The sequence below is a fragment of the Phacochoerus africanus genome, chromosome 2 (genome assembly GCF_016906955.1).
Source record: "Phacochoerus africanus isolate WHEZ1 chromosome 2, ROS_Pafr_v1, whole genome shotgun sequence".
In the NCBI taxonomy this organism is placed as follows: domain Eukaryota; kingdom Metazoa; phylum Chordata; class Mammalia; order Artiodactyla; family Suidae; genus Phacochoerus; species Phacochoerus africanus.
This window is the reverse complement of record NC_062545.1, coordinates 31,786,888-31,811,810: the sequence shown is the minus strand read 5'-3', so window position 1 is coordinate 31,811,810 and position 24,923 is coordinate 31,786,888. Positions and strand designations below refer to the sequence as shown.

At 38.0% G+C, this 24,923-nt stretch overlaps 1 protein-coding gene across 3 annotated transcripts in view; it reads left to right on the top strand.

Moving 5' to 3' along the window:
* The window catches only part of ENPP3 (ectonucleotide pyrophosphatase/phosphodiesterase 3), a 93,791-nt gene that overhangs the window by 58,916 nt on the left and 9,952 nt on the right, over nt 1-24,923 (top strand). For all 3 annotated transcript variants that reach the window (XM_047758591.1, XM_047758574.1, XM_047758583.1), the window contains exons 16-23: nt 1,083-1,210; nt 6,534-6,600; nt 8,529-8,616; nt 10,365-10,543; nt 12,211-12,262; nt 14,683-14,837; nt 22,159-22,294; nt 24,722-24,799. In XM_047758591.1, the coding sequence (XP_047614547.1) occupies nt 1,083-1,210; nt 6,534-6,600; nt 8,529-8,616; nt 10,365-10,543; nt 12,211-12,262; nt 14,683-14,837; nt 22,159-22,294; nt 24,722-24,799 (883 nt within the window). The remainder of the gene's footprint in view (nt 1-1,082; nt 1,211-6,533; nt 6,601-8,528; nt 8,617-10,364; nt 10,544-12,210; nt 12,263-14,682; nt 14,838-22,158; nt 22,295-24,721; nt 24,800-24,923) is intronic.

Sequence of the window (24,923 nt, the reverse complement as noted above, 5' to 3'; positions counted from 1 at the left end):
AGAAAGAAGTAATGATAAATGATAAAGCATTCTTTCCCAGAATCCTGGAAGAGATAGAAAAGTAGGCAAGAAAAAATAGGGGAGATATTTGTGCAATAAATTCTTTTCTCTTCCCTTTTTTATTCTATAACTCTTCACTCTCCTACTCTGTATTTCTTTTTAAATTGTTTTTTGTCTATTTCATAGTGACTCTTCTTTTTCTTATGTAGAAAGAATTTTCAGAAGTAGAAGGACTGTACTAGATTTCAAAAACTATTGACCTGATTTGAAAAATAAGCAAATGTAGGGTAATTGAGTTAAATGTGAAGGAATGTTTTGGAGCAATTAAACTAGTTTTAAAAAATTTACCCATATCTATGAATGTTTTATATAGTTTTAAGGTATAATTTAGACTCCAAAGTTGTAATTGCCACTCTAAATCTAGACTTCTATCCATTCTCTGTCAAAAAAGGAGGGGTATTTATGGTCATTTAAGATATATACACAGGAAGAAAAACTTCAAACATCAAACATATAGTTTACATCATATTTTAAATTGCAACTTAAATATGTTGCAACAGTTAAAAACAATATACTTAGGGAATGTGACTACACTGAAAACAGGTTTAATATTCCTATTTTATTTGCCAGGCTTAAATCCTCTTACTTTAAAAAAAATTTTATTGAAGTGTAGTTGATTTAACAATGTTGTGTTAATTTCTTCTGCATAGCAAATTGATTCAGTTATACATACAGATATACGTACATACATAGGTGCATATACATACATTCTTTTTAATATTCTTTTCCATTATGGCTTATCACAGAATATTGGTATATTTCCCTGTGCTATACAGTAAGATCTTGTTGTTTACCCATCCTGTATATAATAAAACTATTATTATATACTAATATCTGCTCATCCCAAACTCCCAATCCTTCCCTCTCCACCTGCTCTCCCCTAGGCAACCACAAGTCTGTTTTTGCTCTGTGAATCAACTCTCTTACTTTTAAAAAGTGTTTAATAAATTGACTTAGGAGATGAAGTTATGAATTATTTTGCATCTTTTAAAGGTGTCATGAGGAAATACTTTCTTTTTCAGTGCCGAAAACCTGATCAGCATTTCAAACCCTATCTGACCCCTGATTTGCCAAAACGGCTACACTATGCCAAAAATGTCAGAATTGATAAAGCTCATCTTTTGGTGGATCGACAGTGGCAGGCTGTGAGGTTTGTGTCCCTATTAATTTATCTCATAATATTTAAAAAAAATTTATCGAGGTATATTTGATTTACAATATGTTAACTTCTGCTGTACAGCAGAGTGATTCAGTTATACATATATATTATTTTTCATACTCTTTTCCATTACAGTTTATCACCGAATATTCAGTAGAGTTCCCTGTGCTATACAGTAGGACCTTGTTGTCTTACTGTATGTACTAGGGTCTCGTGCTACTTTTAACAGTCATCTTTCATTATAAATTTGCTTGACCTTATCTGCTATTATGATCACATGGGTTTTCCTGAGCATGACAATTTCTTCATCTTTTATATGCTATCTAGCGCTTCCGTGTTTGAAAGGACAGTTATTGGTTGGCTGGTCTTAGCATTCTAGGCTTCACAATGTAGATGAGAATGAAGAAGAAGGCTGACTGTTCATTGACTCTTCCAGAGATGATCCGTATCAGTACATTCTTAACTTCCGCTGTGGTCTCCTTCAGGTGGCAAACAAGATATAAAGATGTACCAGTTGTCTTACAGGCTGGTAGTGAGTAATTGATTAAATGGCTCTTTCAGGTCTTTGTCATCTTTGTGGTTTTTACAAAAAAGCATGCTTATGGCTAAAAGGCCAACCTAATCAATTAGCTGTAAGCTTTCTTTTTTTCTAGTTATAATTGTGATTCATATTGACTATAGAGCATTTGCAAAATATGTCTCTTTAGAGAAAATAAAAGCCATTCTGAATCACTCCACCCCAAAATAATCGATTAATTGAGTCAACAGAATTTTACTGATGCTTGTTATGTGTATCCCAAACCCTGTTCTAGGCATTTGGGATACAGAAATGATTCCTGCCCTCCTGGTCAAATGGAGAAGCCTGATAATAAGCCAGTAAATAAATACACACTCTCTGATAGTTTAACTCATGTTCCCTATTTTTGCATTGTATTCCAGTTATTTTTGCATAGGCATAAGTGAATATAAATGGAATCAGGATCATATTACATTTTCTGGCCTATTTTATTTGTTTGTATTTTACAAAATGCCAGGGGGAAGCAGAGGAAAATGCTTTTGATACGAAACATAAACATCTTTTATTTTAGGGCTGCACCTGTGGCATATGGAATTTCCAGGCTAGAGGTCGAATAGGAGCACCAGCTGCCGGCCTACACCACAGCCACAGCAACTCGGGATCTGAGCGGTGTCTGGGACCTACACCACAACCCTTCGCAACACGGGATCCTTAACCCACGATCAAACCCGCATCCTGATGGATACTAGTTGGGTTTGTTACCGCTGAGCCACGATGGGAACAACTTTTCTTTTTTTATAAACATCTTTATGAAAGATATGTTTAACAGAGGAAGAGGAGATGCAATAGAGGAAGTTGTGTTCTGATATTAATGTGTGCAGGATGAGGAACTAGAGATTTGGTAGAGCCTATTGAATGAGAGAACAAGAAAGCTAAGTACACTGCTGTCAGAGAGAGTGTAATTTAAAGTAATACCACTAGATGGCACTGGCCTTTCTTCTTGGAATTGGCGTCTCATAGCTCTTTGGCTCAGTGGGCTGTACTGTGGGTCAGGGTACTGTCCCCTAAAAGAAGATTAATATTTGTGACTAAAATTGAGCTTTATTAATGTTAAATATATAGTATTTTTAGTGGTATATGTATGTAATAAATTAATGTGAATAAGATCTCCAATTATTTACTGTTAAGGATAAGAGATCAAAGGAGTTAGGAGACCACTGGTACAAAATGAGAAAGTACCCGTCAGTTTGACAACATGGACTATGGGTTATAGAAGGAGAGTCCAGTGGCCAGAATACCTCTGGACTTCACACACTAATACTCAGTCTCAAATTGTGAGCTTTGTACATTTACTAGCTAGCCATCAGATATAAAAAGAGCAGCAGCCCTAGAGTTCAAGACCAGGCACCACACCTAGCTTATGGTGAGAACTTGGACAGATTAATGTCTTAATGCAACATTGTTCTCATTTCTAACAAAAGGATAGTCTGGTTTTATTATTCCCTTGCTATTTGCATACAGAGTAATTTAGAGGAAACCTTGACCTCAGCCCTAACCAGAACACCTGGGGAGTCCCATCTGATTAGGTCCTGGGTTTACTTTATCTCCAGCTCTTAACATATGAGTCTCAGGCTACCTATTTTCTAAGTTAAAATATGTCATCTTTAGTTATCATGTTGAATATTTGATAATTAGGTTAGATTCCCTTTTCAGAATTATAGAAAATTTCATTATATAGCATAATCTATCTTCCTTCTCTTATTTGCCATTTTAAAAATGTGTTAGATCTCACTAGTTTGGGAAACCTGATTATTTGAAACCAGTTGGAATAATGTTAAAGTTCCCTTTTAGAGAACATGAATAAAAGCTCTTCATTTTATGTTTGGAAACTGACAAAATACATCCTAGGCAAAATGGAGATAGACGCAGTTCCCACCCTAAGGGTCCCTGCCCAGGGAAGGAGGATGGCAACAGGTATAATCGGGTGTAACAACTGCTGCCCTGGGATCAAGTACAAGGCACAAGGAAACAAAGAGTGAGTTCACCCCCAGGTTCACACCCCAGGTATAGATGCCAGATAATGTCAGAGAATGCTTCCTGGTAGGCTGCTTCCTGTCCTGGGTTTTGAAGATTCAGGATGGTTTATGCTAAACACTGCCCCATAAACAAGTCTTCCTGAGCAGTTGTCTGGTCTGTGCATTGCACAGAGGCACTCACCCAAGAAGATGAGTGGGAGCAGAAATCTACCCCTTGCTTACCCCACCAAGTCTTGATAAACTGTGTCTGCAGAAGGAAAGGGACCCCTTTTCTTTACTGGAGGCAGCCATCTGCTTGCTGAGCCTTGAGCCTGCCTGGCTGTGTCTTCTTAGAGGTGCTTCCTTCTCTGACTATTCTGCTCAGAGCAGAGGAGCACCCCCCCCCCACCCCGCCAACCCTTTTTAAACCAACTCTGGGGCAAGGAAGGGTAGAGAGTCAGGTTTCCAGGCAGAGGGACTAGATTCCATCAGCTGCAGGTATTCCCTGTTGCCAGAGCAACTAGTGAATGAAGCTTCCCTCTGTATGAAGGACCTTATCTTTTATGACTAAGGACTGTGACTTTGTGGAGAAAATAGGAGATCATTGGGAGATACAAGAGGGCTAGAGGTAAATATATTGGGATTTGCATTTCAGAGGTCTCGCTGCATCTTCCATATGGAGGAGATGGTCCAGTGAGTGGTAGAGACAGCCAGTTAGAAAGAGGTGTAGTGACTCATTCTTCAGCATTATGGCAGCCCCAAGGGACACTGTGGCGCCATGGCGGGTGGTGAAACTAGTTAGCACACTATCAGGAAATTATGTATGGTGACTCAGATTTCCCAGGACGGTACTGGTTCATTATATTCTGTCTTACATTTGTACTCATTACAACATATGTTTCCATTTCCAGCAGGGATATATAGTGTTAAAGACAATTAGGGGTGTGTGTGTGTGTGTGTGTGTGTGTGTGTGTGTGTATTTGAGTTATTTGGAAGATCTGGAGTTCAGAGTCACAATAACCAAGTTAGGTCAGATCTATCTATCTTAGAACAGTGAAAGTAGAAGAAAGAAACGAAACAAAAAGATAGGACTTGGCAACTAATTGGGTATCAAGAGAGAAGTCTATCTATCTTAGAACAGTGAAAGTAGAAGAAAGAAATGAAACAAAAAGATAGGACTTGGCAACTAATTGGGTATCAAGAGAGAAGTCTTTCCCATCTCCCATCTGTGTCATTACCCACCTCTAGTGAGAAAGGAGGCCTTGATTTTGCCTTTATTAATTAGACATGAGGAAGATAAAAGAGAATTTGTTTCAAAAAATTTTATATGGTACTTGGAAGTTGAGCTAGACTATGACAGATAAAATCAACTCATCTTTTCCAAGTGTCAGCTTCCATCTTTCCACATGTAATTTCCAGTGCCAAATTAATGGTTGGAAAGCTTGAATACAGGCAATTAAAGGAGCAAATTTCTAAGGTTTTCACTTGGAAAGCAATAGAAAATAGAGCTTTTTTAAACAATATTTTAAACTTTTGCTTCCAAATACAATTTTGTAATACTAAAGTTTTCTAATTCAGTTGGGTTTAGAAGTTGGAAATATGAAAACAAAAAAACAAAAACTAGGTTTTTTTCTGAAAGTTCCCTACAATTAAGTGTATGGCATTGTCACTGCTGTGGCTCAGGTGTGATCCCTGGCCCAGGAACTTCCACCTGCTGCAGGTGAAGCCAAAAAAAGAAAAAAGAAAAAGAAAACCCTAGATTTTTCTGAAAACAGAAAGATAAATAAAGGATCAATTTTAGAAAATTTTACCAATGGCTTGGTTCAAAAGACCTTTTCTTTTTTTCATTAATGAATACTCTAGCTTCCCACATAGAACTTAAAACTGAATTATCCTCAACCATACAGTTCCATGAATCTTGGGAAACCGAATATCTATGCAATAGGGATAAAAATATTTTTTAAAACAAATTTTACCTTCTACCAACAATTTTATTGGAATTAAGACGATGTGAACTGACACCTTAGAGTAATCAGATTTAAACCCCTTATAAATAGGCCTCTCTTGCTTTCCCCATTCTAGGTAGTACTTACTTTCTCCTTTCTTGATAATTTCCTCAGTTCCAAAGATTTATTTTTAAAGCACTGAAATACGTAAAGTAACATATTAATCAAACTATTCTTAGTCACACAAGGATAAAAGTACAGGTATAAAAGTACAGGTAAGCCCGAAGACAAATTTTTAAAAAATTTGTGCCTTTGTTCATCCTTTTCTTTTTTTTCTTTTTAGGGCCGCACCCATGGCATAGGGAGATTCCCAGGCTAGGGGTCAAATCAGAACTACAGCTGTCAGCCTACACCACAGCCACGGCAACTCAGGATCCAAGCTGCGTCTGCAACCTACATCATAACTCATGACAATGCCAGATCCTTAACCCACTGAGCAAGGCCAGGGATCGAACCCGCAACCTCATGGTTCCTAGTTGGATTCATTTCCGCTGTGCCACGATGGGAACTCCTGTTCATCCTTTTCTTAATGTTTAAGAGTCAAACACTTTTGAATTCTATTTATAGACCCTGGAATTTTCCATCCTCTACCATTTTCTGTCTGTTTTTCTGTGGTTGTGAATTTGCACATGAAAATAAATATATTTCTGCTGTTTTTGACTGAAAAATTTACTTATATAAAAGTAGAAGCTACATCAAAATCCATTACAGCTCCATTTGCAATAAGGTTTATGTCAAAAGATTGATAAGAATGTAATAATATCATTTCTTTATAGGAGTAAAACATCTTCATTTTGTGGAGGAGGCAACCATGGTTATAATAATGAATTTAAGAGCATGGAGGTAACTTTTTTGCTTTTTTATAACATTTATTGAGCACTTACTTTGTGACAGCTGATGTTCAGGATGACTCTTGTATACATTTGTGAACAACACAGATAAAGATCCCTGCCCTCATGAAGTTTTCCTTCTAACAGGTGGATATAGACAACTGGCATAATAAAGCAATATATTGTTTGGTGTGTTAGGGGATAAGTGCTATGGGAAATAAAGATAAAGGAAAGGAGAGCAGGTAGAAATTGGGGGTATTTGGGGGTGCCATGGGAACAGAGTGCAACTTTAAATAAGATGGAGAGAGTAAGATTCATTGAGATGACATTTGAGTGGAGACTTGAAGAAGGTGAAAGAATTCTTCTTTCAAATACTCAGGGGACAAATGTTCCAGGCAAAAGAAACAGCCAATGTCAAGGCCCTAAGGTGGGAATGTGTTTGGTGTGTTGAGGGCACAAGAACCTTCATTAGGCTATTAGAAGGCTACTAGGCTCTGGCTGCAACTGACTGGAGGGGAAAGAGTGAGTGTTAGGTGGACATGTTAAATTCAAAGTATTTATTAGGCTTGCAAGAAGAGATGTTATGTAAAGGCAATTAGAGAGTTTACCTAAAGAGACAGAAAACCGAGCTTTAGACTCATCAATTGTTTACGTGTATAAGGTGTATAAGTAAATATACACAATATAAATTATGTACGTGACTAGAGAAGATCCTCAAGGATTGAGTGTAGGTGGAGAAGAAGACCAAATACTGAGCCCTAAGCACTTAGACTTGAAAGCAGATCCAATGAAAGAGGAAAAAAGCAGGAGTGTGTGGTGTCCTTGGAGCCTTGAAGGAACCCATGTGTAAAGTGTTGCTAATATTCCCCAACAGGTGAAGGAATACAACCTGCTTGTCTTACCTGGTTCCACTTGTAACACACACACACACACACACATACACACACACACACAAACACACACACACACCCTTTTCCAAATAAAGAAAGATGTATTGGGCTCTCTATGAATAGAACACACTGCCTCTTAACATGGTCATGATGAGTTATATGTCTTAGTAAATACTTGAGAAATTTCTGGAGACATCATACTTCTCTTTTAATTAGGGTACTATTTGATAATTAAGTTAATTACTATAAGAAAATACCTATGCCTCCAATTCTTGGCTGATTATCTCAGGATAATATATATGTGTGTATATATTCCTGTCACCTGAAAAGAATTGCTTATCCATGTTTGATACTGTTCTTCCTGTTTGGAGTTTAAAACAATTAGATCTGTTATAAATAATATAATTAAGTTACCTTTAATTAGTTAAACACAAAGAAAAATATTTAGATCTCTTCATCCTAAAAGTAAATGGGAAATGTATCTAAGAAATCAGTGAGTTGGTACAAGTTGTGCAAAAATTTAATGCTTAGAAATGTCAACATTTTTGGTCACATAGCAGCAACATATTTGAACAATGATATGAAAGGAGTATAAAAAGAATATATGACACTGTGTGATGAATTCTAATTTCTATTGCCCGAGTCTTGTAAAATTGTGCTGGGACTGGTTGCACACGTTGCTTGTATTCTCTTAGTCTATTGACATAGGAGGCTCTATGGAAGCAGGTGATTTAGAAAACACAGCATAGATTATATTTGATTGGGACTGGTACAACGTCACAGGTGGAAATGATACAAAAATCTGCAAAGCAGCCAATATAAGTGGAGTATTTTAAATTGTGGATCAATATATGTATACACCTATAATTTATGTAATATTGTATAGCAACTATACTTCAATTATAAAAAAAAATCATACAGTGGAAAAAAGTCTGGACAGAGGGCTAAGACAACAAATAGAGAGCTGTTAGGGAAAGAAAATTGTGTTTCTTTCAACATCTGTTTTTGAGTTTACGTGGCATCTAGTAACAGGAGGACTATTACCACCTAGGCTATTTTTTTGGCACACGGACCCAGTTTTAAAGAGAAGACTGAAGTTGAACCATTTGACAACATTGAAGTCTATAACCTAATGTGTGGTAAGTATGTCTATATAAATTGAACAAACAAATAGGGATATAGTTTTAAACATATGTATTTTTTTTTATGGCCGCACCCATGCCATATGGAAGTTCTGGGGCCAGGGATTGAATCCGAGCTGTAGCTGCAACCTAGGCCACAGCTGCAGCAACGCTGGATCCTTAACCCGTTGGGCCAGGCTGGGAAGTGAACTTGCCCTTCCTCAGTGATCTGAGCCACGGCAGTTGGATTCTTAACCCACTGCACCAGAGAAAAAAGCCTAAACACACATTTTTGAAGTTGGTGATAAATTGAATCCCAGAAATAGATGCTCTGCCCTAAGAAAACAGAAAATAGAAAAGATGAGGGAGAATTGTTTATTATTCAGAATTATTCAGCTACAAGTGTGAATATTTTCTTTTCCTTTTTTTTTTTGGTAATGATAAAGGTTAGATCTCAGGAAACCAGCTTTTCTATTAGTTACTATATGAAAATTTAGTAGAATTTAATATAAGTAAAATTACACTTTCAACTTTTCAGAGCAGGAGTAACACACCTAAAAACAGAAGTGTTTCCTTGTAGTTACAGAGAGAAAGCTTCAAGCATAAAAGGATGGTTAAAAAAAAGTCCTGTTTGGGTAGACGTTTTTATTACACTCATTGTTAAAAAACCTTAATGAATGAGAGTTTTGAGGAATCTAACCTCCCATCCTACCTATATGCTTACCTTGGACCACACGTCGTTTAGCTAGGCTAGTCAGTGACTGAGTTGCAATTTCATCTTTAGCTATAAGAATTTGTGAACGTAAATATGCTCACAGTTATCACTCTTAATCTTGCCACTGGCCCATGGTAATCAAATGTGACTTAGAGACCAAAGAGTGTTCAGTTAGAAATAATGTGTTATAACCTTAACTTAAATTCCTGGTTCCCAATGCTGACTTTATGGTCAGGGCTGCTGGCCCTTCTCAGGGAGGGTTTAATAGGAACCAGATGGGATTCAGTTCAAGGAGAGATTTCTTTGATAGTATTCAGTAGGAGCCACTTACAAGGTTATGTTTGTGAAATAGTTGTATGTTTTGTTTTTATGGGAAAAATTAGAAAAATTCTCAAAATATTAAGCAAAGTTTACTAGGTTTAATTTCTCTTAAGTATATGTACTTAGAGAATTTTCCTAGAATTAAATATGCCATAAGTGGGGAGTTCCCGTAGTGGCGCAGCGGAAATGAATCCGACTAGGAACCATGAGGTTGTGAGTTCGATCCCTGGCCTCGCTCAGGGGGTCAGGGATCCAGTGTTGCCGTGAGCTCCATATGTTGTGGTGCGGCCCTTAAAAAAAAGACAAAAAAATATATATATATATATATACCATAAGATTGTACATTACTTAACTAATGTACAGTCATTATTATTATCTTATTAATAAATTAATTTTGTTTTTACTAAAAGTACGGCTTTTTATGCTAGAAAACCATGATATGTCTAAGGCAAAATGAGATGGTTTAAGCAAAGACATTTTTCTCTGGAGGAGCAGAAACAGTTCATGAACTTTCCTGTGGCTCATTTCAGCAACTGTTTCTGTTTTCTAGATAGAGTAGGTATGGAAATTGTGTGTTATGGAGAAACTGGTAAACTGAATGGCCGTATTCCACTGCATTACAGCAGAATGTATTAAAGAAATGAACAGTGGGTGTTTGTTTTCTCACACCCTCTACATAGATATTGTTGCCTTTTAATTTAAAACTACTTTGAATTTATTTTTTGAACAGATCTTCTACACATTCAGCCAGCACCAAACAATGGTACCCATGGTAGTTTAAACCACCTTCTGAAGGTGCCTTTTTATGACCCATCCCATGCAGAGGAAGGATCAAAGTTTTCTGTTTGCAGCTTTACTGTGCTGTTGCCCACAGATACTCTGGAATGTTCATGCCCTGGGCTACAAAATGTAAGTAGTAACTTCATGAATCCATTAGAATGTAAAGGGGCAATCTAATCTATAACCAGGATAGCTGACAACCATGTTTGTGTTCTGGCTCAGACATTTACTAAGTAAACATGTGGTTTCTCTGAGCCTTATCTGGAAATGAGAGATACATTATCAGATTAAGTATGCGAATATATTTCATAAACTGGAAAGCACTATTTGGAAATTGTTAATCCCTTGTTAACTGTCTTCAGTGATTTGAAACTGTGGAGGCCTGGGGCTCTGTTGGATTTCCTTCATCAACCATCCCTCTTATACCTTAAGGATCAGGTGGTCATGCCTGGTTAATTCAGAGCAGAAAGAGCGGGAGGATGCAGGGCCTGGGATCTAGCTAGCATCAGATACACTCACCAGGATAGGAGCTGTGGCATCTACTCAGTGGGAAGCCTAGTATCCAAAGTGGGAGGTGTTCTTCTGGGTAGCAGTGAAATATCCTCTGATCAGATAATGCTCGGGGGCTGGCTGACCAGTACTCAGCCTTGGGAAGTTCTTTTTAGTGGATTAGTCCTGCTCAGGGGCAGGACTTCAGCTCCCAGGAGACTCTCAACAGGGTGAGATTCCGGCGCTAGGAGGGGCCTCCTAAAGTCAAGGAGTCAGAACAGGAACTCAAAATGCAAGGACCAAGCCCACCTGTGAGAACTGCATTGCGTGGATGGGGCTGGGATTTCAGAATGGAATGGGAGCCCAGTTATCAGGAGTCCATCAAGCTAAAGCTAATGTCAAGGTGCATTTGATACCAAGTTCAAAGTGTGGTTGTAGAACTAAATAAACACCTGCTGCCTCAGATAAGAATTGTTTTGGGGAGCCAAGGGGCAGGGAAGACTACACTCTCTAATCCTCAGAATGATATTATGCCACAGAAATAAATACGTAAATAAATTACCAACCAAAAAAGGCTTAAAGGGACAAAAGTCCAAATTTCCCAGTAAAAATCAAATCCAGACCAAAGATCAGAGTAAGGGTATAGGTTTCCTATTGCTCTGGATAACCTCAATGGAACCACCGATTAAAGTAATAATAATAAATATTATAAGGTGAGTGTTTTATTCCTCACCTTAGAGATAAAGAGGGCTCAGAAAAGTTAGGCAAATTTTCCAGTGTCATGGAATCTCAGTCTCTCTGACAGCAAACCCCAAGTTCTTCTCTGTAAGCAATGCCCCTTGCTACTCAAACTGTGGTCCCAGGATCAATGTCAGCATCGCTTGTAAGCAAGTTTGAGATTCAGAATCTCAGGCCCCATTGAGTTTGGGCTTACTGCATCAGGATCTGTATTTTAGCAAGATCCTTGAGGAAGTTGCATGCATATTAAAGCTTGAGAAGCCCTGAGATGTTGTCATCCCAACTTAGTCATTGATTCCAGCTAAGATCAGAATAATCTGTCCCATTATCGATTACATCTTCACAAACTCCCCCCCATCAAAAAAAAAAAAAAAAAAGTGTTCCTGGGAGTTATATCTCTATATTTCTGAGTTAGAAGCAGAACTGGAATTTAAACTCAAGTTAGTCTGACTTTTTTGTTCAGTAGTAAAACATTCGTGTGACTACCACAGAAATAATCTTGATCACCTTTTAAAACATAGGTTGTAACTTTGATTCACTTTCTCCCTCTCTCCCACATTATCTTGCAGAATGCTGACATAGAACACGTGAATCAGATGCTAAATCTCACTCAAGATGAAAGTAAGTCAATAGAAAGTGTGTTGCTTCCATGTTTAGACCTAACAAAGTGCCATATTGCTTTTTGGGGGTTCTCCCAAATAAGCTCACAGGTTCATCTGAACGTAAAGATTTTATTGCCAATATTCAGGAAAGAAAAAACCCCAGATCTAAGAACAGCAAAACAAGCATGGAGTACTTACAGTGGTTCTAAGCCCGGCATGTGCCTTGTCCATATTGCCCTCTTCACTTTCTTAGATGTAAAGAGACAAACTGCCTGGGTTTAAGTTCAACATCCACTGCTTCCTGACTGTGTAACCTGGGCCAAATTACTTAACCTTTCTGTGTTTCAGTCTCTTCATCTATAGTAATGGTACTCACTTCATATAACTGTGAAGACTAAAAAAGCTAATCCATGGAAAGAATTTAGAAGTGCTTGGCCTGGAGCAATGTTATTACTACCAGTTTCTTTCTTTCTTTCTTTTTTTTTTTTTACATAAAACAATTTTAATTGAGGTAATTAACATTTAACATAAGTTTCAGGGGAACAACATAATGATTTGATATTTGTGAATATTGAAAAATGACCACCACGGTAAGTCAAATTAACATCTGTCCCCATACATAGTAACTAATTTTGGTTTTATCTTTGTTTTTTCGGCTGGGTTTTTGTTTTTGTTTTTGTTTTCTTTTCATGTTTTAAGGACTGCACCCACAGCATACGGAAGTTCCCAGCCTAGGGGTCCAATTGGAGCTCTAGCTGCTGGCCTATACCACAACCAGAGCAACACAGGTTGCGAGTCTGCGACCTACACCACAGCTCATGGCAATGCTGGATCCTATAACCCACTGAGCAAAGCCAGGGATCAAACCTTTGTCCTCATGGATACAATCAGGTTCGTTACCACTAAGCCACAATGGGAACTCCTGTTTTTGTTTTTGTTTTTGTTTGTCTTTTGGCCACCCCACGGCATAGGGAGTTCCCAGGCCAGGGATCAGATTTGAGTCGCAGTTGTGACCTGAGCCACAACTGTGGCAACGCCAGATGCTTAACCCACTGTGCTGGGCTGGGATTGGAACCTGTGTCCCGAGCATCCAGGACGCTACCAATCCCATCACGCCGCAGTTGGAACTCCACAAATTTTTTTTTTCTTTTTTCTTTTTAAGGCCAAACCTTCGGCCTATGGAAGTTCCCAGGCTAGGGGTTGAATCGGAGCTATAGCTCCCGCCTACCCCAAAGTCACAGCACATGGGATCCGAGCTGCATCTGCAACCTACACCACAGCTCAGGGCAACATGGATCCTTAACCCACTGAGCAAGTCCTGGGATCCAACCCACGTCCTCGTGGATACTAGTCAGGTTTGGAACCCCCTGAGCCACAGCGGGAACTCCTACAAACATTTCTTTTTTCTTGTGAAGATGATGTTTAAGACTTACTCTCTTAGCCACTTGCAAATATGCAATACTGTATTATTAACTATAGTCAACCTGTTGTCTTTTAAGTATTCTTTTTTTTTGTCTTTTGTCTTTTGTCTTTTGTTGTTGTTGTTGTTGTTGTTGCTATTTCTTGGGCCGCTCCCGTGGCATATGGAGGTTCCCAGGCTAGGGGTTGAATCAGAGCTGTAGCCACCGGCCTACGCCAGAGCCACAGCAACGCGGGATCCAAGCCGCGTCTGCAACCTACACCACAGCTCACGGCAACGCCGGATCGTTAACCCACTGAGCAAGGGCAGGGACCGAACCCGCAACCTCATGGTTCCTAGTCGGATTCGTTAACCACTGCGCCACAACGGGAACTCCTTTTAAGTATTCTTGTATTAAACTCTCTGGGTCTGATTCATCATTTATAAAATGGAAATACCTACTTTTAGAGTTGTTATGAAGATTAAATGAGTTAACAGATGTATGTACCTAGAATAGTGTCTTGCACACAGTAACTTCAATAAATATGTTGGCTGTTTTGACAATCTTCTTATAAGCTACTGAGGGTTATTCTTGACATGAATACCCTGTGGGCTTTTTTAACCATCAATAATTGATGGAATTTAAATTATAATGGCAGACAGTTAAAAACCAATAAATACATTAGGACATACTCTTAATAAAACTCTGATTTCTTTCCTAAGAGAATTTTTAAAGTAGGTCGTCTTTGTTATACAGTATGTACTTTTGATTTTAAGGTTTTTACCTCTTGAAACATGTCTTGTGAGCTGTTAGCTGTTTAGCTAAACAATTTCTCTAAGCCTTAGTTTTATAATTTGTAGAATGGAGTAATAACACCTACCTCATAGGGTGGTTGTAAGGATTAAAAGAGGTTAAAAATGTGAAATAGATATATGAATACCTGGAAAATAATAAGCCATCAGAGAGTGATAGTTGCTATGTATAGAAACATTTGCTAATTTCACAAAAATTTTTTTATTTTATGTTATTTTTATTTTAGTAACAGCAACAGAGAAACTAAATTTGCCATATGGGAGGCCCAGGCTTATGCAAAAGAACAAAGAACCCTGTCTCCTTTATCACAGGGAATATGTCAGTGGATTTGACAAAACTATCAGGATGCCCCTTTGGAGCTCATATACTGTCCCTAAACCGGTAAGTTCCTGAGTCCCTTGATCCATGCAGACTGGAAAGAAATTGTAGTTCTTTAATATTCTAAAAGTTGAATTTTGATTTCCAGTAGAGATTCCAAAGGGAGCCCGCTGGCCTTCGGTTGTAAGACTATGTCCAAGGTTTTACAGGTGCAACACAAATGCAAAAGAGTAGTACATTGTGTTTAGCCAGGAGAAAGTAGAAAGTGTTTCAGGCCAATTGGCCAGTTGGTCTAGCAGACAGAAAAAAGATTTCAAAGAGAAGCAACAGGAAGTACAGAGACTCATTTCATTTGGTATTTTCCAAACATATGGTGGGTATATCTGAAAGGTGATGGTAACTGAGGTCTTAAAGGTTTTGTATTTATTTGATTACCGAAAAATACTTTACTATCTGCTGCGTTCTGTGGTTGGCACAAGAAACACCATGTGAATAAGAGGTAATGCTTCCCAGAAGATCCAGCACTCTAAGGAGTCAGGCTAGACTTACGCGCACGGTTGTGTCGTGTCACAGAGACTGAGGTTGAGAATCCAATGCTTAAATCCTCTTTCCTCTTTCACTATCTTGCAAACTCCTTTTTAATTAAAGGCACCAGGACAATTGGCTATCATAAAAAAAGTTAGGTTCCTTCTTTTATTTATATTCCAAATAAAATCGCAAGTGAATTTATAGACCTAAATGTGAATGGCAAATTGATATTTTCCTTTGTTATATCTTTCTGACCTTAGGATAGAGAAGGATTTCTTAGGACAGAGAATAACAACAATAGCAAAAGTACAGAGGAAATTGATTAATTTTCTACACCAACATTAATGTGTGGCAAAAAAAAGTTATGGTTGGGACAGTGTACCTGCATTGCATGTAAGAAACAAGTGATGAGTGTACGGAATAGCAATTGGGATCCAGAATAGCTAATACATTTCTACCAGTAAACAAGAGAATGATAGGCATCTTAGTTAATAAATGGGCTAAGGAAATGAGTCAAGTAATTGAATTTCAATAGCAGTCTGGGAAATAAAAATTAAACCAAACTGAAGTCTGTCAAAAATCAGCCCAAACACTCCTGAATGGCAGGAATGGTTTTATTTAGCGCAAGGGAGCTGCCCAGTTAAATGCTTATTGGATGAATGCACTGGATAAATTAATTACAACCACTATTTTTTTTTCTTTCTCTTTTTAGGGCTGCACCCATGGCATATGGAGGGGCGCAGGCTAGGGGTCCAATCAGAGCTGTAGCTACCGGCCTACACCACAGCCACAGCCACAGCAACACAGGATCTGAGCCACATCTGCAACCTACACCACAGCTCAGGGCAAGGCCAGGGATTGAATCTGCGTTCCCATGGACACTAGTCAGGTTCGTTAACTGTTGAGCCACTACGGGAACTCCCCAACCACTATTTTTAAAGAACTAAAGACAAAGCAGTACTTCCAACCAGGGCAAATAAATAATCAGGAAGCTGTATTTGTAGAGGAAATCTTAGTATTTTTAGATACAAAGATTCTGATGACACCCCCCTACTTGTTACTGTTCTTGCTAAGGGTATAGTTATTCCTTTCCTTTTATGGGAAAGAAGTGATTGGTTGTATCCAGTTTATTTACTCTTCTTGTTCCAATTCAGAATTTTGGGAAAAAAATAAGTGTATTTTCCCACTACTAACTAAAGCTTTGTGTGTTCTGAAAGCCAACTCTGTTGCTGACAATAGCCTAACTGTGTTCAGTGGTAGGAGAGCACTAACGTCGTTTACCAATGTGGACAAATATTTTACAAACAGTTACCTGCATTCATATGTATGGTTAATGGTAACATCGCTTCTATAATATGCAGAATGTTCAGTTGTCTGATTTTCTTCAGCATGCTAGGAAGCATATTGTGAAACAGTAGTGTGAAATTACTTATTTCTTAAAATAATTTCTATTTCCTTTTTGTTTTTGAGGAGGACAGTATATTCAAGGCCAGTTTGAGTATTCAGCTCTCTATTTGAAAAGTCCAGGTACCAGAGATTATGCGGAGTTAAGGGGAATGTTTGTTTTTAATACTTTCCCTTGCTGTCTTGCATTCCTGAATTTATATGAGCTTTAGCGGAAACCAAAGGCAGAGAGATTTTAAGTGGGCTCAGACTAGGAGTTTAGTACAATTCTTTTTTGTTATTGTTTTAAAACTAGCTTCTTTGTTACCAAAAGTTCCTGTCCTTTCACTGATCCCACAGAGCTGCTTGTGTATTTCTCCTTCCACGTGACAGGATGGAATTCTAGCAATTTTCTGCTTTCTAATTCAGAAATTACTGTTAGTATGTTGTGGTTCAAGAAAATTACATACGAGGATGTTTTGAGATTCACATAAAAATGTTGTAAATCAGCTCTGTGTTTGAAAAATCAGACTTTAAATAAGCCCTTTTTGGAACATAGACCCAATTGGCTTGTGTCTTTAAATTTTAGGGAGCTTTTGTTTTCCTGTGGTTTTGGTGGGTTTTCTGATTGCTGTTGTTATTATCTCAGAAGAGTTCTGGAGAAGCAGCTGTGATTTGAAATCATGGTCCTACAGCATTTGCTTCAAAACCATTAAGGTTGATCAGACGGTATAAGGGTATTGCTTGTGGGCCTTCTCAGTAGGAAGATGGGAATTGTTTTTTCTGTTGCTTGGTGACAAATTAAAAATAATAGCAAGAATTACAATTATTACTTAGCATATATTCTTCAGGAGTTGAATATGAAGTGAAAGGGCTTTTCAGAGAAGAAAATGTAATACATTTTGAAAAATATCTCCCTCTCTATATACATATATATACATTTCCCATATCTAAAGTTTTACAACGTCTTTGTTTCAAAAGCTTGTTAGCTCTGATATTATAAATTATGACCAGTCATGTTTTGTGAGTCTTTAAAAACTAGGGACTTTATTGTTTATTGCATAAGTTTTTTTGAACTATAAGAAATATTTTTCCCTATAGAAAAAAGTCCCATGAGCAGAAAAATAATTTAAAATGTGTATAGCCATTATCCTTACCATAAGGCAAGATCATAATTATCCAGTCTTCAAGAAAAGAAGTTTTAGCTTTGGCAGTCAGCCTACAGGTAAGGAGAGTCTATAATGTCAATAAAAATAATTTTATCCCTTGTTCAAGTTCTATTTTGTTTCCATGCCAGACTAGAAATGAAAGCATCTCACTTTCCTGTCTGTGCTCCTTGTCTGCTTCCCTTGAAGAATTTTGAGAGCAAGGGAGTTCAGATTTTATCTGAGTGCTTGGGTTCTATTTATTGTTTTCCTGCCTTTCTATCCTCTGGCTTAAAAAATTCGAAGGAACTCTGAAAGGATAATAGTGGGGGGAGGGGAGGTAGTGGCGCAGGGCGTGGTGATAAGGTGGTGGTTCCCTGTGCCTTCTCTCAGGAGCCCAAGATTCAGAAATGATAGAACCACAGCTTCCCTTCATCCTTCTAGAAGGCCACTTACTGCATGATCTCTCCTTTATAAAGGAGGCCACGTCTGTCTTTCCCAGTCTTGATGCACTTATATTTGGAGGTTCAGGTTTGATATGTAAGAAACACATCTTAAGATTTTCAATTAGCTGAAAATGTATAACTTTTTTTTTTAAGTGCTTTCTGACTAAAGCCATTCTGGCCCTTTTCCCCCAGCCCCAGGTCTGCACCACTTCGAGAAAAGTAGTGAACATTTCACCCAACTAAATCGCTTGAGCACAACTTCCACGGCTGCAGACTCAGTAAAGATTACAATAAACTTTCCTCCTTAACATTTTTATGATTTCAAGTATTAAATATAGTCATTTCACTTTCCTTATATTATGGAAGGTGCATCTGTAGCTACTTTTATGTGTATATCATATATTTCTTCAAGTCAAATACTGGGTGGTAGGAAACCTCAACAGACAATGAATGTGCTGGGTGTCTATAGGACTGATTCGGTCAGCAGTCAACCTTTGTGATTCTCCCACTTTACAACATCTTTATGTGCCCCTTTAATGCCAAGTGAAGAAACCGGGCTGTTCAGAACTGTTCACTATATGTTTTTGAAAGAGTATAAGCAAATGGTTTTAGCTTTCTAGTATCTGCCACCAGAAGGAGAGTGAAATAAATGGTGAGAGCTACTCCACTGCATCTAACACAAATGTCTTCATCTGTCTTGGTCTGCTCCTTGTTTTGGTGACTATATGACTGAGGAGTTTCCTAAGAAAAAGGAGTTAGGGAAGAGACATATCTGAGATTTTGAGCATCTCAAGATGTTTTTATTCTGTAGATATGCTTAATTGATGGTTTAGCTTTAGAATTTTAGACATAATTTTTCTTCAAAATGAATAGAGTACTAGACTAATGCTTTTTTTCTTTTTGTGTAGTTGAGTTACAATGTTGTGTCAATTTCTGCTGTACAGCACAGAGACCCGGTATACACACATTCACTTTCTTATATTTTCTTCCATCATGGTCTATGCTAAGAGACTGGTTATAGTTCCCTGTGCTATACAGTATGACTTCATTGCTTATCTATTCTAAGTGTAATACTTTGCATCTACTAACCCCAAACTCCCAAGCCATCCCACTCCCTTCCCCCTCCCCCTTGGCAACAGCAATTTTATTCTCTGTGTGTAAGTCTGTCTCTGTTCTTTGGATGTGTTTATTTAGAACACAGTTTTATTCCACATGTAAGTGATATCATAGACTTCTAATGTTTTTATATGTTCCCTTTCCCCATCTCTCATCTTTAATTCTGCTTCTTGAGCAATATCTGCAAATTCATCTTCTAGATCTCATTGACTATCTAATTTCTGCTGTCATATTTTTAAATCCAAGAGCTCGGAGTTCCTGTTGTGGTGCAGCTGAAAGAAATCCAACTAGGAACCGTGAGGTTGCGGGTTTGGTCCATAGCCTTTTTTTTTTTTTTTTCAGTGGGTTAAGGATCTGGTGTTGCCATGAGCTGTGGTGTAGGTCGCAGACGCAGCTCGGATCCCTCATTGCTGTGGCTGTGGCATAGGCTAGCAGCTGTAACTCTGATTAGACCCCTAGCTTGGGAACCTCCATAACCCATGGATGTGGCCCTAAAAAGCAATAAATAAATAAATAAATAAATCTAAGAGCTCTTTCTGTTATCTCTTTCTCTTTTCTGCTCTTTCTTTATGGATGCCATACATAGTCTCATCTCTCTGAGAAGTGAGTTTTCTTCTGCTCTCTGCATTGTCTCTTTATCTTCTCAATTTCTCTCCCCAAGCCCAAGAAATATCTGGTGGTCCTTTGCTGTCAGCTCATATTTTAAGGGAGAGGCACTAGGCTACATGGCTGGGACTTGCCAGCTTGATAGGCTTCCTGATGGTTAATCAGGACAAGAACCAGACATTTTGTTGGGGACTTCCAATAGTAAGAATCTAGTTTTCATTTCAGGCTGGTTTGTTTTCTGAAGAAAAGACACGTCTCATCGGAATCAAAGTACAGGATTATAGGCTACATGGGGGCAGGCGATGAGACTGGAGGGTTTTTTATTTAATTCCATTGCTTTCAATGTGGTTTGCTGTTCCTCTGGTTCAGCCTCTTCAGTGAATAAATTATCTGGCTTCATTTACAGACTTTCAACCTCTCCTCTTCTTTCCAACTGTACACAGAGCCCCTGTCTTTAGGAGACTCCAAGTTTTATGCTTCTGCTGTTTTACAGTAGGAATCAGCTTCTTTGGGTTTTTCCCAACTGTAGTCTCCCAACCAGTGCTTACTGGTTTACCAAGTCAAGGTTACAGTAGTAAACAAACATGTTTATCTGACTTTCAGCTTCTAAAAATTTCTTTCCATGTCTTATATGTCTTCATCACTACTGGTCTTTTAAGGGGATCCCAGAAGGGAGCAGAGGTAAATATTTGTGTGGCAGTCAGTTGAGAAATTTATTCAACTTTTATATAGTGTTTTCCAACTGGCATGTTGCTGTATGTTAGGGATACATTCTCTCCTTGTCTTTCCCCTCATCTTCAACTTCTGCGTGTCCTATACCTCATGATGGGGCTCTCCTGCCTATGGATATAGTATGCAGTATACGTTGCCTTTTCCTTTGTGAATTGCTCTTGTATGTTTTATTTCTTTTCACTCAGCTTTATTGAGATATAATTGACATATAACATTATGTAAGTGTAAGGTATATAATGTGATGCTTTGATGCATGCATATATTATAAAATAATTCCCACATATGTTTTAGACCACCATAGCTAATTTTGCTTTTAGTATAATGTAGTAAATAGAGGGAGAACATTCTAATTTAATTTAATTTTTCAAATAAATTATAAAATAATTTTTTCAAGGACTATATACATTGTGGGCTGTAGAGGGCATATAAATCAAAATCTCTGAAAAAATTAAATGAATAGCAAAACGTTTACATACTCGTGACTGTGTGCTAATCAAAATATGATCATATAATACTGCATTACCTTAAAAATTCCACATTTATAGGATGATTGCTAATAAATAAATTATTGTCTTAGTCTTTAAAGTTGCAAAGAAGGGAGTTCCCATTGTGGCGCAGTGGTTAACGAATCCGACTAGGAACCATGAGGTTGCAGGTTCGGTCCCTGCCCTTGCTCAGTGGGTTAACGATCCGGCGTTGCCGTGAGCTGTGGTGTAGGTTGCAGACATGGCTCGGATCCCGCGTTGCTGTGGCTCTGGCCTAGGCTGGTGGCTACAGCTCTGATTCGACCCCTAGCCTGGGAACCTCCATATGCTGCTGGAGCTGCCCAAGAAATAGCAAAAAATAAAATAAAATAAAATAGAAATAAATAAAGTTGCAAAGAAAATGATAAAAATATATTCCTATATTCATGATGAATAAAGCATAGCTACAAATTTATTAAAGTCCCGAAATGAGTTAATTTATACAATTCTAGCTTCTTTGAGTTAATCTAAGTTAATTAGAATTTCTTGCTCAACTGAAGGATGATATCAATATTTTAAAAATAAGTTGTTTATATTTTATTTTCAATTTTTATTTGCAAGTGCAGCAAATATCACCACCTAAAATTAAGATCCTGAAAAGGATTTTGGTTTTTAGCAGTAGCAGCTCCCACTGTTCCTCTGCACTCAATTTAGGTTTTATTCTGCAAATATTCCTTTCCAAGGTGTATTTGATTTGCCCTTCCCATGTCCCTAACCAGAAGGGAACCACAGAAGAAAACATTGCTGAAGACATCCATTTCCATTGCTTGTGTAGACCTGATTCACTAAGAAAATAGGAAACGGTCAAATGAAAAACATTCTAGGGAAGCGACAAACCATATAAGGCGATGGGTGAGCCACAATGTGGGTGTCATTTTTTTTCTTCTTCTCTCTCTTTCAACAGGGAGACACATCGCCTCTTCCTCCCACTGTCCCAGACTGTCTGCGGGCTGATGTCAGGGTTGCTCCTTCTGAGAGCCAAAATTGTTCCTTCTATTTAGCAGACAAGAATATCACCCACGGCTTCCTCTACCCTCCTGGTTTGTATAACTCTTTTTTAGAGCAGCAGCTTAGAAAGCTCTCATCAGCTGGATGTGGGCATGTGCCTTAAACATATGCTCCCCACCAAAACGACCTGCTTGGGCTAAACTAGCTGTCCAGGAGGCTTCCAGTGGTTATGGGCTGGCCTGGAGTAGTGCAACAGCTATAATAGAGACTAATAAATTTTGCTCTGGGAACCACACATCAGTTCTAATCTGGCCCAGATGTTCAGAGAGTTCGGCAGGTTTAAGTTTAATTTTAAAACCGAAGATTCTTTGGAGAGGGACACAAGCGTCTAAAAAAACATTTTTTTTTTTTTTTTCTGGTGACTGGCCAAGCTAAGGCTTTCTTCTCGAATGCAGCTGTACTTGTGACGATAAATCAGGCTGGAATTTGGGCCTCTCACTTTATGAACCAGCAACTTTAAATTGTGGATTAAGCAGCTGAATGAACTTAAATTTTTTTTTTTTTTTTCAGAAAACATCTCTCTTGGGAACATACAAAAGCCAGTGTGATTTCTCTAAAACTCAAATCTCTTCTCTGTTCAACAGGAATTGTCATTTCTTTAATTTACCCATGAGATTTCCAATAATTTTCAGCTTCTGGGAATGGGTATCTTCAGATATTTGGCTTCATTTTTCTGGAAACCATGATCAAAGAGATCAATTTAGAGATTTATAATTTAGAGAGTCTGAAATTTGCAGTGGGAAAAAAAGGCTTAATGAAAACAAGTAGCATATTAAAGTAAAACTTCTAAGAGAACTGGGATAATAAACTGATATATCTTATTACAATAGCTAGAGATAATTAGAGTTGTACCAAATTTATGTAAACCCTAGGATAAACCTTAAATAGTTGCACATTTTGTTAACAAAACATTTTTAATTGGCATGTAAAATTATTTCTATGACACCCTAAGATATTGGTTGATTGGTAAATGTTTGCCTTAACAAGAAAATGAAATGAAGAACTAAGCAGCTTGTCTCCAAGAATTATAAGGATAGAATGAAACTCCCTTCTAACTCTCCATTACAGATTCTGATAGCAGTTCCGTTACAGGCAAATTCTTATTTTTCTCTGGAAAGAAGATAATGTTACATTTATTGACTTTTCCAACTTTCAGAGTTTAGTTTAAGAATAGAAAAGGCTAGCAGAGGATATGAGGACATGAACAGCATATGAAATTTTAAGGGGAAAAAAAAATCTTGCTTTTCTTCGCTTTTTGGTGCCCACACATTGGCCTTTCATTGGAGTATTAGTTAAGGTAGCCAACCAAATGTAGCTTAAATATAAAAAGCATTATAACTAACATCTCTAGGCTTACAGCAATTTAAATCCTCCTAATATTTCAATAAGATAGCTGCCATGAGACGCATGAGGCACAGAGGGACAAAGCATTTTGTCCAAGTGGGTCAGCTGGTGGGCAGTGGAACTGAGGTTCCAACCAGTAGATTTGTTCCAGGACACACACGCTCAGCATGCACGGTACAAGATGGCACTTCCATGAACCCGCCAAGCCAGTCCTTTGTGGTGTTGTCAGCAGTCTTCACTGAGTTAAAACTCACTTTCTTTTTTTCTCTTTTCTCTTAAGTGGCTGTACCTGTGACATATGGAAGCTCCTGAGCCAGGGATCGAGGCACAGCCACTGTAGAAGCAGCACCACGTCGTTATTTTGTGAGCCCCAAAGGAAGTCTTTCTTTCTTAAGAAAACTTTATTTTGTAAGAATTATTTTTCATAGCATTATTATTTTATGTATATTCAATAACGATGCTTTCCTATCAGTGTTATGTTTGTTTCCTAGAAACTGCTGTAACAAATTACCCACAAACTTGATGGCCTAAAAAAAAACAGAAGTTTATTCTCTCAAAGTTCTAGAGGCCAGAAGTCTGAAATCAGGGTGTTGACTGGGCCACAGTCCCTTTGAAGGAGAGAATCTAGGGGAGGGTCCTTCTTTACTTCTTCCAGCATCTGGGGCTGCAGGTGTTGCTTGACTAGAGCTGCTGCATCTGCATCACCCCAGTCTCTGTCTCCATCTTCCAAAGGCCTTCTCCCCTGAGTCTCTCCTTTTTTTCAATCCTCCCTCTTCTTATAAGGAAACCAGTCAGTGGATTGAGCCCACCCTAAGTCCAGGATAATCACATCTCGAAACCTTTACACCTGCAAAGACACTATTTTCCTACCTATCACATTCAGAAGCAATGGGGGTTAGGACTTGGACAGATATTCTTGAGGGTCACCAACCCACTACAGGTATCAAATGCTTAAAACTTCCTGCATTATTCGTGACTTCTACTGGGGAGAGCTTGGTGTCCTTGTGTTGCCTGTGTTAATAAATTTACATTAACATGCAATCATAGTGAGCCTATTATGTAGAATGTCACATTTTTCTTGTAGCTGGGTTTAATAAAATTCATTTGTTTTGCAGCAAACAACAGAACTTCTGATAGTCAATATGATGCTTTAATTACAAGTAATTTGGTCCCTATGTATGAAGCATTCAAAAGTAAGTATATACTTAGACTATTAATTTTTAAATACCTTAAGTGACTCCTTGAACTTCTGAACTAGACACATATTTTATTGCAATTTGTTCCTGTTATTGAGTCATTTTGTTCTCATATTTTAAA